Raw genomic sequence first — 16,578 nt, forward strand, 5'->3', positions numbered from 1 at the left:
TTTTCCTGTTCTGAAAATGTAGGTTACACTCTTGCCTTAATTCCTTCCTTGCTCAGAATCACAAAAGTGCTGCAGGAGTCATCAACTCTACTCTCTGCCTTAAGGCAGAAGAAACTTGAAACATAGAATCTTAAATAATTTTTAAACAGGATTATGTGTTCACTTTTTCAAACTCTCTAAAAATTCATCTTAACAGTTTCCTTCAGTGTTTATAAATATCAAGTCCAAACATAATTTACTGCAGAATGCTTGATTCATTCATTTCCTACCATAATTTAAAGGTATGTGATAAATACTGACTACAGGGTTTCTGCTGCAATTCATATTCCTTTTGGGGGGAGTGAATAAACTGCTGCTCTTATCTGTAGTTCTACAGTTTCTGCGGTTATATTATTGTGACATGCTTATGAATTATTTTAGATTTGGGTTTCTATTTTTAAAAGCTCCTGTTTTTCTTCTTTACCATCCTATTCACCTATGTTAACACTCTTCTGCAAATTTATATGTGCTTTTCATGAGCAAATTTGCTGATATTCTACAAGATTCATATTTTTGTCCTATATGTATTCATGTTCTTTTTAAAGTGAATAGTATACAGAGTCTTGTATACATAGATAGACATTATTAGTAGCAGGGAAGGGTTGAGCAGTTTTCAAATGTGGTTTTAATATGTTGATAATAGATAGGAGCTTCTTTTCAGAAATAGATATTTTCCTGCTCTGCATGGGGGATTGAGGCTCAAGAGAAAATGGCAAAATAAGCTTAGAATAGCTACTGTATGGCATCTGATGAACTATTAATTTTAATAAACTGATTATTCATGTCCATTGAGAACATACTCAGTGTTACCCTCTATACTTGTTAGGGTCATTTATGATGGCTATAACTATTTAACAGCAAATTTGTGAATTTGAAAGCAGAATCTTTAGACAGTGGATGGTTGTGTTTATCAGGGATTTAAAAGTTATCAAGAAGGAGTGTGGCAGATGGTGAAAAGGGTGACATTCCAGGGTGCAAATAGGAACATAATGACATATTGGATCAGAGTTCTGTGGTTTGGCAGAAACACAGTGAGGCCAGGAGGATGTTAACAAATTTAAATGAATGGGCAGAATCCAGAGTCTCAAAAACTGAGATTAGGGCAATTCTAGGATTAAAAGAATAGGAAGTCAGGAAACAGAAGAAGAATAAGAATGAACCTTAAGCAGAGACCATGAGGAGATCAAGATAGATTAGTTTACTTTGGTTTTAATTTCTTAATACATAACATAATAAGGAAACTATACAGAAGACAATTTCCTGCCAAGTGTAGTTCAAATCATTATTTACCAAGTACCTGTTATGTGAAAGGGTATTTTGCAGGAAAGCAAAAGAGCATTGTTTCCTGCATGGACTCTGATAATAGTTAAATTATGAATGTATCTTATTGCTGCTGGAAGACCAGATAAAAATGAAAATAAAATGAAGCCATGCATATTTATCTCTCTGGTAGAAAATAAGGTTCTATCTCCTAGTGTCTTCTTCAGATTAAAAAAAATAATAATAATAAAACAAAGGAAATAAACTTTAGTCCAATTAAAGAGATTCTTTAATTAAAGATCTCAAACTTTTCTGCTATTGTAATAGATTTGGAAATATCACTTTAATAGTCTGCTTGGCTATGCTTGAGATGAAGTTTGTCTTTATACCTGCATGATCAAATAAGGAATCAGTTGAAATGTCAGGGAGTGCATGGGCACATAGTAATTCAAGAGTTTTGAAGAACGCATGGTTTTCATATTTTCCAAGATCAAAGGTAATTTTGGACTTTAATATAGGACATTTTTCCCCTTGGGAGTATTTTAAAAGCATGCCTCATTTTAACTTAAACTGTACTGGAGTTCATGAAAGTAGCACAAAGATCGGAAACATTCAAGATCTTTCAAGATTTTGACTAAAGAAATACTAGAGCACATACTACTGATTCAATAAAATTATATCTGAATTTTAGAAGCACTTTGCTATTTGTGTTATATTATTATATTTTGTAGCCTTCTGTCCCTGTAGAAATATAAAGGTTGGAGTTATTCCTATCCAACCTTACATTTTACTATAAATATCTTGTGTGAAAGATCCTTCCAAAATTATCAGTTATGAAATCCCCGGACTTCTTATACCTGCAAAAATAAGTTATTATTATTATTTTAAAAGGACTTCAAGTTTCATTTCTTTCACAGTCATCACAATGATATTTATAAATATCTACTTGAGTCAACTATTATATATTTGCATGGCAGTCTCCCTGGTTCTTCCTATATGTGTGCACATCCTTTTCTGAACGAGAAATGGGATATATGACAAAATAAATAATGTACTGTCATTTACTTTAAAATATTAAAACACATTTAGGATTTTTTTTGACATTGCATTGAAATATAGTTGCTGGGAATGTCAGGAAAATGTTGATTATATTCAGAAAGATAATAATTACTCAGAGCTTCTCAAAATTTTTTGGAAAATTTCCAAGACCTTTTGGGCACCTAAACTCATACAAGATATGTAGAATTCTGACACTCTTTATTTCAAAGATTCTTCATATGACATATTTTTCTAAACCTTTTTTCAATGTCAAGGACTTCAAAACTGAGTTAAAATGTCAGTTTTAAGATAGTAGATCCAAACTTACGGACAGTATTTAATGGAATATTCCCAATGAAGAATTGCAAAGAAATTCCACAGCTTTATTGAATGCTTCTGAGACTGCTTCAGATCTGTTGCTTCATTACTGCATTCAGATAGTGTATGTATTTGAAATCAAAAGATGTTACTCGAGTTCTCTCCCATATGATACCCATCAAAGTTTACATCTAATATGCATCTTTATTTTCTGTCTTCTTGTTAGTTTGAGTTCTTTGTGCTAGCTAGCTGTTTAAAATCTCCTTGAATCCTAATCCAGGGTTAGCTATATTAGCTTGGCTTCCAACCATTCAATCATCCTCTGTCTTCATCCAAATTATTAAGAATTAGAATTAAGAACCAACATTAAGTACACATTATTAGAGATCATCCTTTATTTGGCATTGAAAATTAGAACTTCTTATTCACAGATTTAACATCCTGGTATGGTTTCCATTTATTCAATTCATATGAATTTTTGTCTGCTTTAAAGTTATTCAAGACTTTCTGTAATACTTTTTTTTTTTTTTCTTTAATAGCTGCATCACGAGGCATGAGGGATCTTAGTTCCCAAACCAGGGATCAAACCTGTGCCTCTAATAGTAGAAGCACCAGGAGTCTCAACTACTAGACCACCAGGGAAGTCCCAATATATGGGACTGGTTTATTTTTTACATCTTATATTTCAAGTTTAGAGGCATTGCTCATCATGTAATATTGCAATTTAAGTGAGATAAAGTTTGTTCTCATACATAAGTATATTTATATGTATGTAGATATATATGTATCTTCTTATCCCTTTCATTTTAGTTCAAAATTTGCTTGTTCATGTTCAGTAAGCCTACTGCCAAGTACATTTTCTACAGGTCAAGAGAGGAACACAATATCCTTTGTCAAGAGCTCATTATTCTGCTATGCTAAGCCTTTCTAGGTAGGAAGATTTTGCTTTCTGAATCTTCTTTTTTTTTCAAAAGACCCAGAGAGATGGTATGGGGAGGGAGGTGAGAGGAGAGTTCAGGGTTGGGAACACATGTACACCCGTGGCGGATTCATGTTGATGTATGGCAAAAACAATACAGTATTTTAAAATACAATAATAATAAAAACGTCAGACCTTCAACTGGGAAAATGAAAGAATATTGTCATGTCTCCATGTCTGAGAGCTCTCTATTTGAGAACTTAAAGTGCCCTAGAAACATATTTTGGCTTTCTTCTGGTTTTTCATCATGTTTCTGATTGTATTTCCAATAATTATCTTGATAAAGAACATGCTACCAGATGAAGAATGTAAAGTGGACACAAGCCTAGAACCATAAAGGGGAATCTCCATCTACCCTCATATGTTACCATGTCATTCCACACATTATGAGGTTTCTCGGGACCAGGGACCAGTGTCTTCCATCTTTTCTTCAGAGGACCGACTGTGAGATCCTCAAACATGTTTATGTCTGTATCTGTTCATACCTTTTCCTTAACTTAAGGAATTGTGAATAGAGGCAATTTTATATTAATCACTATGCAACATCCTACACCTGATAGATGTGCTTAATCAAAGGTCTGGGTTTCTGAGAGTGTACCTGTGATGGTTTTACTCTTAGAAACACATATGATGCAATTTCTCCTCTTTTTTTCATCATTCTGAAACCTATTTCAGAGTAGACAATCAATACACTTTTCTTTAAATTTCTCTTCTTCCATGTAAAAAAATGCTTGTAGTAACTTATTAGATTATTTATATTCTATAACACACCTTCAACAACTCATATAGATGTATATGCTCATAAAGATCTATGTATAAATTTACATATATAAATCACTCATGTGTTTTATTATCTGTATTCCATTGAATATTTGAAATATTATCTGTCTTTTGGATTAGTTTGGCAATATACAATCAAAAATATATCTATAGGGTGTTATATCAAGATTATCATAAGCATATTCATAAGTAATATAATTCCAATTTTCTGAATAATAGAAATTGATATAAGAAAAAGAATTCCTAGAAGTAATTATCTAACAATTTACTAACATTTTAGTGAAAAATAATTAATTGACGGCTGTAGCCAAAGGTTGGATTCTCTGGGAAGCAGGCTCTGGACTGGAGCTTGGAGGACAGGGTGCTTCTTGCAGTGTGTCATCATGATCAGCAGTTGTGGACCACAATGAGAATGGAAGAAAGGGCAGAGTGAGCAATTAAGTGACCATAAAATTCGAACATGTCTATGGCTGACCCCACGGGAAAGCTGGAACTAAGCTTGCCCTTCAAGGTTTCCTGCATTTAGCAGAAGCGACTTGATCTGTATAACCTTGAATTAATGAGTCATTGATTATGTGCTGCTCCAGAAGGATGTGACCTTGGGCCAGGTAGCAATCTACAGTTCAGGTAACAAGTCACTCTATGCAGGAGTTCTGAACAGCACATGCGGATGTGCACCTAAAGGATCTTTTAGCTAATAGATGCAGAAGGAGAAATAACAATGCTAAAATAAATATGTCCTAAGTGCATCCAAGGCCATCAATATGAACTGCAGGTGAACCGGTGGAGAAGTGGCAGCATGGCATCCTGGTTTTGAGCAGGTTCTAGAATGTATTGGGGTCTAGCTTGATTATTGTCTAGCTCTGTAATTTGGGGCATTTTACCCCATGGGGCTCAGGTTATTCATTTTAAAAGTATTATTCCTAATAAAAACGAATTTCCCTAAAATGTAAGGAATTTGGCATCCTCTCCCTTTTATGGTTGTATAGATTGATCAAAAGCCATCATGCAATTATTTACCATAGTATATGGCATTTTAAAAGCACATAAAAATGGAATTAACTATTTTATTCATCATTTACTTTCCCATGGTGTTCCCACTATAACAAAATTTCTTCAAATCACAAGTGTAAAACAACGTATCAATTTATCTGGTGTCTCCGTAAATATATTACCTGTACCAATGTTTCTTAAACATTTTTGTATATTAACCTCACTTGAAGTTTGCTAAACATATAGATACCTGTTTTTATCAGAGTCACCAGGTTTGGGATAGGGACACTGGCTCATCCCACAGTTTGGTGTCCATGAATCCCTTTCAATCCTTTGGCTGAAATGTCCACCCCCCAAATGCTTATTGCGTCTACCTCCTCTGTCATCCACTGTTTCCCCTCCCCTTTAGTCCAGGCCTTATTAATTTGTCACATAGTTTTCTCCATTTAATAACCAGTTTTAGTAACTGGTTAATAATATCCCTTCACGTTCTTTTATCCATTTCATAAAAGAAAACATAAATACACATACCCATGTTATCCATTAAAGGAAATGTGACTCTTTAACGACGGCTTTACTAAGTACATTTTGTTCTGCTTATGTCTGTCATAGATAACACAGCCAGCATTCTGACAAGGCGGAGGAGATTTAGTCGAACTATTCAGGATGTGTATTATCTCCCCATTATGATCTCTGATGGTGGAATCCCCTCTCTCAGCAGCAGCAGCACCCTCACCATCAGGGTTTGTGCATGCGAGAGAGATGGGCGCGTGCGGACCTGCCATGCCGAAGCCTTCCTGTCCTCGGCTGGTTTGAGTACAGGAGCCTTAATCGCTATTCTTCTGTGTGTTGTCATTCTCCTAGGTAAGTCACTCTAAATCCTAAGGGATGATGCCAGTTCCAAGTGTGCCCTACAGTGGTGCGTTCAAATACAGAGACGAAAACAGACAGAGACAGCATCATTTTGACAAGACTTTAGAGCTAGGAATGCTTTATGTAATACCAAAACTTGACTGCACTGATTTTCTTTTAAATAACTTTCTCGATACTATAATTAACCTTGAAATAATTTGCTTCGAATGTTATGAAAGAGTTGAAATGTGAGAAGGAAGGATAGGATAAGAGAAATCTTTTAAGAAAATATCTACTTTAGAAAGAATTGGTATTAAGTATTCTGAATCCCATATTGAAAGGGCTTTTCCAATTTATTTCAAAGAACATAAGTGACACTATTTACAATGAATCTGACCACCAAATAAAAAGAATAAGTTTCCTGTAGAAACTTCTATCAGTCTAAAATATTAGTTGGTCATCAACCTCAGTTGAATTTTACAAGACTAAGTCTAACATAATTTTTGGTCTCAGAGATATCAGATATTATTATTAAATTAAAACTAATATATTTTAGTTTATTTCTTGCATTACATTTTATTTTAAAAGAAAATTTCTCTAATTTTATGTTAGCTTTGATAAGTCAAAATCTTACCAACTGCGTTTGAAGCCAGTATTACTATTAACTCTTTAGAATTACTATACAAAGTGAGACAGCAAATTCAGATTTTTTTTATAAGAAAGGTATATGTAAAGAATCTTTTGATTTAGGGTTTAAATGGGTACATATATATGTTTCCAGTGTATCTTCACCCTCTAACTTTCTGAAAGCAGCCATATATTTTGTTCTGTTCTCTGTTCTTATGTTCACATGCAAGAAAAATAAGCAATATACATACTTTGGTAAGACAGATATATTCTTGCAAGGAATGTCCCTTGTTTTGTTCCTGGGTTAGAAGACAAATTACCTGTACAGAGGAGTGGAGATCAAGGTAACATGAGGCTGAGTAGAAAGGATGGGGTAAAATGAAAAAAAAAAAAAAAATGGTAGGCTTTGTTTTAGGAGCGCAAGAAGTTTAAAGTAGGTTTGTCCCATCATAAAATTTGTATGCTTAAAAAAGACAGCTATGAATGAAGTGGAGAGCAGATCTCATGATGACAAGGGAGCAGGGCTTCCAGTTAGGAATACGATGCATTTGTCTCACTCAGACACAACATAATTTGGACAGCACGTTCCCTCATGGCTCAGCTGGTAAAGAATCTGCCTGCAATATGAGAGACCTGGAATTGATCCCTGGGTTGGGAAGATCATTTCGAGAAAGGAAAGGCTACCCACTCCAGTATTCTGGCCTGGAGAATTCCATGGACTCTATAGTCCATAGGGTCACAAAAAGTTGGACAGGATTTAGCGACTTTCACTTTCACTCTCAGAGTGGAAGTGAACAAAGCTTGATAATATCAAGATGCTTTAGCGGAAATCAAAGGTGATATTGGGTAACAGGATGCAAAACACAGGATGAAAATATTTACCAAAATCTTCACTGAATGTTTATTGAAAGTACCTGAGATTCCATTTGAACCTTGCAGTGTTAATTATTTCAGGTCAGTAAGCAAACATTTACTATTTATGATAGGGTGTTTTTTCCAGAAACAAGTATCCAAAGGCTAAGAGTATAATAGCCAAAAATTACAGAAAACAAGCAAACAAACACAAAAATTTGGATAAACTAGATGTGCAGCTGAGTTAGAACAGAGAACAGTATCAAAGACTTTTCATCTCCTGCTAAATGTGCATCTTTAAGATCTTCCCTGACCTTCCCAGAGCTGGGGGACATGAGAAGTGCATTTTGTTGATGTCACCACAGCCAGAGACTATGAAGAGAGAAAGGATAGACCAGGACTGAGCTGTGATAAACTGCAGTGTGATCACCAAGTCAAGAAGGATGAAATACCAGAGAGGGCAAAACAGAAATCACAGAAGAAGGAACAGAATTAGTAAGAGTGATGTCCTAAAATCAAAGGAAATAAGTGTATCAAGGAGGACAGAGCGTTCAACCATGCAAAAACTGCCTAAAAGTTAAGTAAATTGAGCAAAAAATGTGTCAATTGCACTTGGCAATTTGGAGCATGGAGGTTTGATTCTTCATAACAAGAGGTATTTCATTGTAGTATAGTCTTTTGTAGAAGAAGCATGGTGGTGAATGCAACCAGGAAAATCAGATGGGTTTTTTTTTCCTTTAATTTAATTTAATTTTTTAAAGTATAGTTGATAAGAAATGGTGTGACTCAGTTAAACACATATATTCTTTCTTTCATGTTCTCTTCCATTATGATTTATCATAGGATATTATTCCCTGTGCTATACAGTGCTTTATCCATCCTATATACAATAGTTTATGTCTCCTAATCCCAATTCCTCTCTCACCCTATCCCCCAACTCCCTCTCTCTTGATAACTACAAGTCTGTTCTCCATGTCTGTGAGTCTGTTTCTGTTTTGTAGGTAGGGCCATTTGTGCCATATTTTATAGTTCACATATAAGTGATATCATATGGTATTTTTCAAAAACAACAACCAAAAAAAAAAAAAAAAAAGAACCAAAGAATAAACAGCTACAAACATTGAGCCCTCTAGATTTCCTAACTGAAACTACAAAGAATAGAACTCAGTGACTTTTTGTAAGTCAACTATGCTTCCATTAAAGAAAGAAAAAAAAAGAACACTCTTATATTAATATAAGTTCTTCCAAGTCCTTATTCTGAAAGATATTTCAGTGGTGGAAGCCTGTTACCTTTGGCTTTTATTTTCATTTATCATCAGAAAATTATTTTGCATACAAAGATTAAAACCTTTAAAACTGACAGATATCAATGTAAGGTACATTTAAGTATATTACATAATATAATATTCTTTAACAGCTGAGCCACAAGGGAAGCCCAAGAATACTGGAGTGGGTAGCCTATCCTTTCTCCAGCGGACATTCCCGACCCAGGACTTGAACTGGGGTCTCCTACATTGCAGGAGGACTTGTTACCATCTGAGCTATCAGAGAAGCCCCTATATTACATAAAATGACATTTTATTATTTCATGAAACAATAAATTTGTTTAATTGACTTTATGACAATGGCTTTTCCCACTCTTTGAGGTAAATAAGAGAACATTTCTAAAAATTATGGTATATATCAGGGCTAATGAAACAAAGGTTACATTTAATAATGTACAAATGTACATTTGCTCCTTCAATTTTTATTGAAATCAAATGTCTTTACACTATAATTCAAAAGTTGCAGAATTTCTTAAGCTTGGGTTTAAGTAATCATTATTTTAATGTAATTTATATTTTTCTTGGCACTGTAAGGGCATATATTGTTATTGAGAAAATATCTGGCCCACAAACTTGAAATGTAGACATTTGTAATTTTGAAATAGCATTGGCTAAAATATGAGTTCATAGGCTGCAAGAAAAATATCAACAATATCAGAGGCAGCAATACTTTATTTTAGAACTTGTAATTTTGAATTTGCATTCAACCTCAACAGCTAAATAAATCATGAAACTAATATTTGATACTGAAATGTTTCACTTAGTAGCTCTTTGTGAACATGACTGTGATAGTGGAAATTCAGCCCTAGTTTTGCCACTAATTAACTGTGTGATCTCAAGACCCACAAAGTCTTTTTGCTTCTATTTCTGAATCTATGAAAATGAAGTTTCAACTAGAATAACCTTACAGTCATCTGTAAAATTTTGTGTTGCTTATTTATGTTTTATTATAGGCTAGATATTATTCAATATTTTGCAGTTTGGTAGACCTCATCTATGTATACATTGATTACTAGAAAATGGTGCTTGAAAACCAAAGGGCCTAACTTTAAGTGCCAAATGTACACCTTGTGAGCTATGTTTTGTCAGGATTAACTTTTCAGATCCCTTTTAAGGAATGGATAGGAAAGAATTTACAGTGAACCGTCATGATGCAGTCAGTTTGGTGCTAGAAAATGGGGTTCTTGGAATTCCCTTCCTCTCCTGGGCATCTGACATCTCTTTCCCAACCCACTCCATTACTTGTCAGAGGGTGCAGAACTGTGGGCAGAGCAAATCAGGGCAAGAGATTATTTAATCATGATCCAAAATGGACTTCTTCCAGCTACCTTCATAGTTCACACATCACATATAATCAGCTGACTTAGATTAATTCACCAAGTAGTTTGCTCCTATTTGGGGATATAAATTTCCTCCTGCATGGAAATTAAGGTGGATGTGGTGAGAGGAGAGTGAGGGGCTAGGAGAGGAAGTGAAATTGATGAGAAGATAAATGTCAAACCTGTTTGTCATCAGAGTTATTGTGAATGATTTTATGGATTCCCCTGGGTGTGAAAAAATAAGTTGCAGTGAGAAGTGTCATTACCAATTATGGCTACAGAAGCTAATAAAAATAATCTCCCTGACTTGGGCCACTTAATCCTACCAAATTTAGTGATAAAATATGATGATATAAAAAAAAGAATCAAGTGATATTTAGGGGTAAAAATATCTGCTGTGAAAAGTATTTGGGGGGTATGTTAGGAGTCAATACATAATTTATTCAAATGTAAGTTGTATGTCAGTTAAGTTATGAAAATTCAAACCCCCTTAGTACTCTGGGTACTGGAAAGATTATATGAGTAAGTAAATATAATATAGAGGAAAACAAAGAGAAAACTGTTTCCACAAATTTGAATCTCTTTATGAATAAAATAATGATATTCATTTTAATTTTCTTAAATGAAATGAATCATGTAGAATTAAAGTTCTGGTCACACTTAATGAGAAGAAAAGAAAAAGAAATACACTAACCAAGAAGCTGCAAAATACCAGAAATTATTTATAATATAATTTTGAACAGAGGACAAGCTCTCTATCTCTCTTTCTCTTTTTTAGCAACTCCGTAGCTCTAACATAGTATATTTTCTCAGATGAACCACTGAAAGAAGTGCTACCCTGTTATACATCTATAGTTTGATATACTGTGAGGGACTAATTCAAATATATTACTTGCTTGCCATTGTTAAAATTGGGTTTAACTTTCAAATATGATTATTATCTACACTCACTCTCTTTAAATACATTTGGCCTTGCGATTGTGGGGAAGCACTTTATTTTTCAAACTTTAAGAAATACTTTCAAGCAAAATTAGGTGTTTGGAACTTTTAGGAACAGTAAGCTGATTTTTTAAAGTATTGAAAAATTATTTTTCTATTGAGACAATTATTATTCATGAAGACTTAATTAACCCAGCGTCACATTGTCACTCTCAGAAACATCATTCGTTTGTTAATCCACATAAGAATTGTTTCTGGAGTATCTGTTGTGTGCCATCTGCTCCAGGAACACCTACTAAACAAACATGAGCGTAAAGAAAGTCATTAGCAATGTACCTTCCACATTCTTCTCTGCATCCACATTCTCTGTGTTGATTTAAATTTGCCACTGACTATCCCAGGTGGCGCTAGTGCTAAAGAACCCACCTGCCAATGCAGGAGACGTAAAGAGATGTGGGTTCAATCCTGGGTGGGGAAGATCCCCTGGAGGGGGGCATGGTAGCCCACTCCAGTATTCTTGCCTGGAGAACCCCATGGACAGAGGAGCCTGGTGGGCTACAGTTCATAGTGTCTCACAGAGTTGGACATGACTGAAGCGGCTGAGCATGCACACATGACTGTTTCGCTAATGAGTACAGTGTGGCTCAGACGGTAAAGAATCTTCCTGTAAAGCAGGAGACCTGAGTTTGATCTCTGGGTGGGGAAGATCCCGTGGAGAAGGGGATGGCTACCCACAGCAGTATTCTTGCCTGGAAAATTCCATGGACAGAGGAGCCTGGCGAGCTACAGTTCATGGGGTCAACAAAGAATCAGACAAGACTGAGAGACTCACACTTTCACTTTCAAAGGGACTATATGTCTATATTTGTCCTGATATTCTGGTGTAATTATAAGTTAAACCCCTTTCCACCCTCAAAAAGTGTTCCAGATTGTATGGCTAATTATATATTGATCTTTATAATAAATAGGTATGCAACAAATCTGGGAATCATTTGTCTCTGCCTAGTAACTCTCTTTGCCTAGAAAGAAATAGATGTAAAACTGTACATTCAAATTTAACTAGCATATATATTTTGAATCAACCATATAAGTCAGGGATAGCTTTTTAAGCAACTAGAAGCTATCATAACAATAAATCCAGCATTATCAAATAGGTTTCATTAGGCAAATAGAATACTAGTATTAGTAAAGGATGTATATTACCTCCATACTTTGGTAATAATATTGATCACATTCTCCCTGTTATCTATCACATAAAGTCCCTTGACATCCATCACCAACCATTTCAACATACAGAGAAATAGCTTGATTTATTGAAAACACTAAGAAATTTTATTATAATAAGTTAGGCAGTGTGTAGAACTATCAATAGATATTTTAATCTAGAACAGCCTCCTCACTTAACTATAATGATAAGCAGAAATATATGGTGGATGATAAATATAAACCTCTGGATAGAATGAAGTATGTTACTTGAGGATTCTGCTTGGGCTACTGAGTTTAAAAGCTATTGGCTGAATTTACACTAAAATAAATAGTGAGATATCAAATACTTACTGATGGCATTCAGCAAAAAGAATAATCACGTGAATAGAAACATATTGTACTCTTTAACAGAGCATTTATGAAGCCGGGTCGTATGTAGAATCAGCATTTCATTTCCAGCCTTTTCTGTGATCACTCTATTCCAAACAATAATCAAAGCTCTACCATGTCAACTCTAATTTCCCCATTGCATTTTCACATTACCCAGTCAGTATCCTTTTACTCCTTACATTTCTAGATGATTCCTTGACTCTCCATAAAGATGTTTTGTCTGTTTTTTCTTTTTCTTCATTCCCACAGTCTTCCACCTGCCTCTTTGCAAAATTAGATTCCTCCCAGTGTTGTGACCCTCTCTTTCCACATATGGTAGACCTCCCTCTAGTAATTATCCTATCCACTTCTGGCTTGAATACCTATTCCTTTTCCTCTCCATATTTTCAAGACTTCAGAGCATGTACACAGTATGATATATAGTTCAATGCAGTAACACTTTATCTAGTTTAGGGCTATCATAAAAAGGGTTTAAACTATATGAAAACAAGCAAGGAAATAATAACAAAATGAAGAATAGAAGTTACTTTTTAGAGGGGAAGGGAGGTATAGAAGGATTGTATCTAGGGTGTCAGGTATGTTTTTATCAGAGGATAGCTAACCTGCTATTTGTTTGCTCTATGATCCTTTATTAAAGCTTACATATAATCAGGATTTCCAAATAAAATATAATATACATATATAAATAGATAGACAAAATACAGCATAAAAGTGTGAAATTTGTATAAAATTATAGATCTGTAGGTGTATATGCATGTGTGTATATGTATGCACTTACACATCTCCAGATATATTAAACAAGACATACTTATGCTATGTATATTCACATATATGTATGTGTATGTATATGTTTGCTGCTAAGTCGCTTCAGTTGTGTCCGACTCTGCGATCCCAGAGACGGCAGCCCACCAGGCTACGTCGTCCCTGGGATTCTCCAGGCAAGAACACTGAAGTGGGTTGCCATTTCCTTCTCCAGTGCATGAAAGTGAAAAGTGAAAGTGAAGTCGCTTAGTCATGTCCAACTCTTCATGACCCCATGGACTGCAGCCCACCGGGCTCCTCCGTCCATGGGATTTTCCAGGCAAGAGTACTGGAGTGGGATGCCATTGCCTTCTCCCATGTACATGTTTATATATATATAAAGATGTATTAATATATAGTATATAATATATATTATATACTACATATTAATATATAATATATATATTCCCTGATTGTTCAGACAGTAAAGAATCTGCCTGCAATTCATGAGACCAAAATTTGATCCCTGGGTCACAAAGATTCGCTGGAGAAGGGAATAGCAACCCACTCCAATATTCTTGCCTGTAGAATCCCATGGACAGAGGAGCCTGGCAAGCTACAGTCCATGGAGGTGACAAACAGTCAGAAATAACTGAGTGCCTAAAACTTTCACTTTCATACTTAAATTATAAGCAAAAATATTCCCCATGCTTAATAGTGAGATAAAGCCATATTTTATATATATTTTAATGTTTCCATAAAACATATCCATGTTGCTTTGGATATAATTGATTATACATACATATATATGTATGTGCATATGTACACACACTATATATGTTGTTTATGTATACACATATACATACATTATACATGTATTTTTATTTCATCTTATGTTATACATATAGTATATTTTTGTTGTTATCCATCTGAAATTCACATTTAGTTGGGTGTCCTGAATTATTTATTAAATCTAGTAATCCTACATTCCATTTGAATATATTTCTCTGATTATCATATTGTGATATTTAAAATAATAGTGAACCTAATAATTCTCATAATAAAATGTAGAATATCAGCTAACCAAGAAGAAAACAGTCTGTAGAGATGAAGTAAAAGACCTTGGGCCTAATGACAAAGAGTAAAATGAGATAATTCTCTTTAGTAATGGTTTAATAGCATCCAACTGAATAATTTGAAGTAATGAAAGAAGAACCAAGGTAAAATACCCAGGATATATTTCTATCAGTTTACCCAGTGGCTACAACACTACTGGTAATAAGAAACTATTCAGTGTATTTGGAAAAATTTCCCTAAGACACACATCCAACAGGTCACTCAGTTCTATATATTTAAAATAGTAAAGTTGAATATGGCAATGGAAACATCATCACTTTTAGTGTGAAAAGTAATAAACTAGAGCCCAAACTTTTCCACCCACCATTTGTATGACTTAAAGTTACACAGTACTTACTCATGTAATTTTCCCTGAGTCTCAGTTTCTTCATTTTAAAAATGAGGAAATCCCAGCTCTATTTTGAGCATTAAATAAAAATATTATGTAAAGAGCATTGTGTAAATGGAAATATTTCTACATTAACTTAAACATAAATATTTCTACATTAACATAAACATATTTTGCAATCTGATATTTAAATGCAATAATTAATGCCTGATAATATCATTCTAAAGGATAATGGACAAAAGAGATGAACCATGTAAAATATTCCTGCTTTTATTTCTACACAGAATCAAAAAGGGTTAAAGATAGGGGCTCCTTCTTCCTGTTTTACATAAACTTAAAATACCCTGCTTTTAGTGTATGCATCTTTAGATGAATTAATATCTATAGATTGACCCCAACACACAATAATTTTTCCAGTCAGAATTTCATATTGCTTTTCCATCATCTATTCCCCTCAGTGTAAACAATGAGTGGTTAGACTTAAACACAAGTCAGGAATTCTGAAAGCATAGCCTGGCAAATGAGAATATCACGGCGTTCACCAGATCAACTATTTCCTTTGCTTTGTAGGGATAATCATTTTATACGTTCTTCGGGATATTAAAAATTCTTGCAGTGGTATTCTGAGAGTGCAGAGATCACAATGCAAGCCCAAATGAAACAGCTGATGAGAATGGTTGGAACTTGCTGATGTTCTTTTCTCTAACTTTTCATCCTCTTTCTGTTTTTGCTTAGCTATTGTTGTACTTTTCATCACCCTGAGACGCAGCAAAAAAGAGCCCCTGATCATTTCAGAGGAGGACGTGCGGGAAAATGTGGTCACCTATGATGATGAGGGGGGCGGCGAGGAAGACACGGAGGCCTTTGACATCACCGCCTTGAGGAATCCATCTGCTGCTGAGGAGCTCAAGTACCGCAGAGATATCAGACCGGAAGTGAAACTTACCCCCAGGCACCAGACATTGTCCACCCTGGAAAGTATAGATGTTCAGGAATTTATTAAGCAAAGACTAGCGGAAGCCGACCTAGACCCCAGCGTCCCTCCTTATGACTCTCTGCAGACTTACGCCTACGAGGGTCAGAGATCAGAAGCTGGATCCATCAGCTCCCTGGATTCAGCAACTACTCAATCAGACCAGGATTATCAGTACCTTGGAGACTGGGGGCCCGAGTTTAAAAAATTAGCTGAACTCTATGGAGAAATAGAATCTGAAAGAACAACTTAGGGGCTCAATCCTTGCAATCTTCTAGAATTTGCTTACTGAGCAAATGGAGATGTAACCTCACCAATGGCAAGGAAGAAGCTTGGAAACAGTACTTGGAACTGAACAAGCAGAGCACAGCTACTGTAGAAACAAGTGCCCTTTTCATGACTGAAAACTGGGTTATTTAAAGGGAAGAAAGTAAAATTAAAAAAAAAAAAAGAAAAAAATCAGAGAAAAAGCTATTGTTCCT

General features: G+C 34.9%; 1 protein-coding gene across 4 annotated transcripts in view; it reads left to right on the forward strand.

The window, feature by feature from the left end:
• The window catches only part of CDH18 (cadherin 18), a 411,562-nt gene extending 395,213 nt beyond the window's left edge, over window positions 1-16,349 (forward strand). For 2 of the 4 annotated variants that reach the window (XM_068990438.1, XM_068990441.1), the window contains 2 exons: window positions 6,020-6,271; window positions 15,859-16,349. In XM_068990438.1, the coding sequence (XP_068846539.1) occupies window positions 6,020-6,271; window positions 15,859-16,349 (743 nt within the window). Of the gene's footprint in view, window positions 1-6,019; window positions 6,272-15,858 lie in introns of those variants that run through there. The other 2 variants (XM_068990439.1, XM_068990440.1) reach the window with 2 other exon arrangements.
• The last annotated feature ends 229 nt before the right edge of the window (window positions 16,350-16,578 follow it).

The sequence above is a fragment of the Capricornis sumatraensis genome, chromosome 18 (genome assembly GCF_032405125.1).
Source record: "Capricornis sumatraensis isolate serow.1 chromosome 18, serow.2, whole genome shotgun sequence".
In the NCBI taxonomy this organism is placed as follows: domain Eukaryota; kingdom Metazoa; phylum Chordata; class Mammalia; order Artiodactyla; family Bovidae; genus Capricornis; species Capricornis sumatraensis.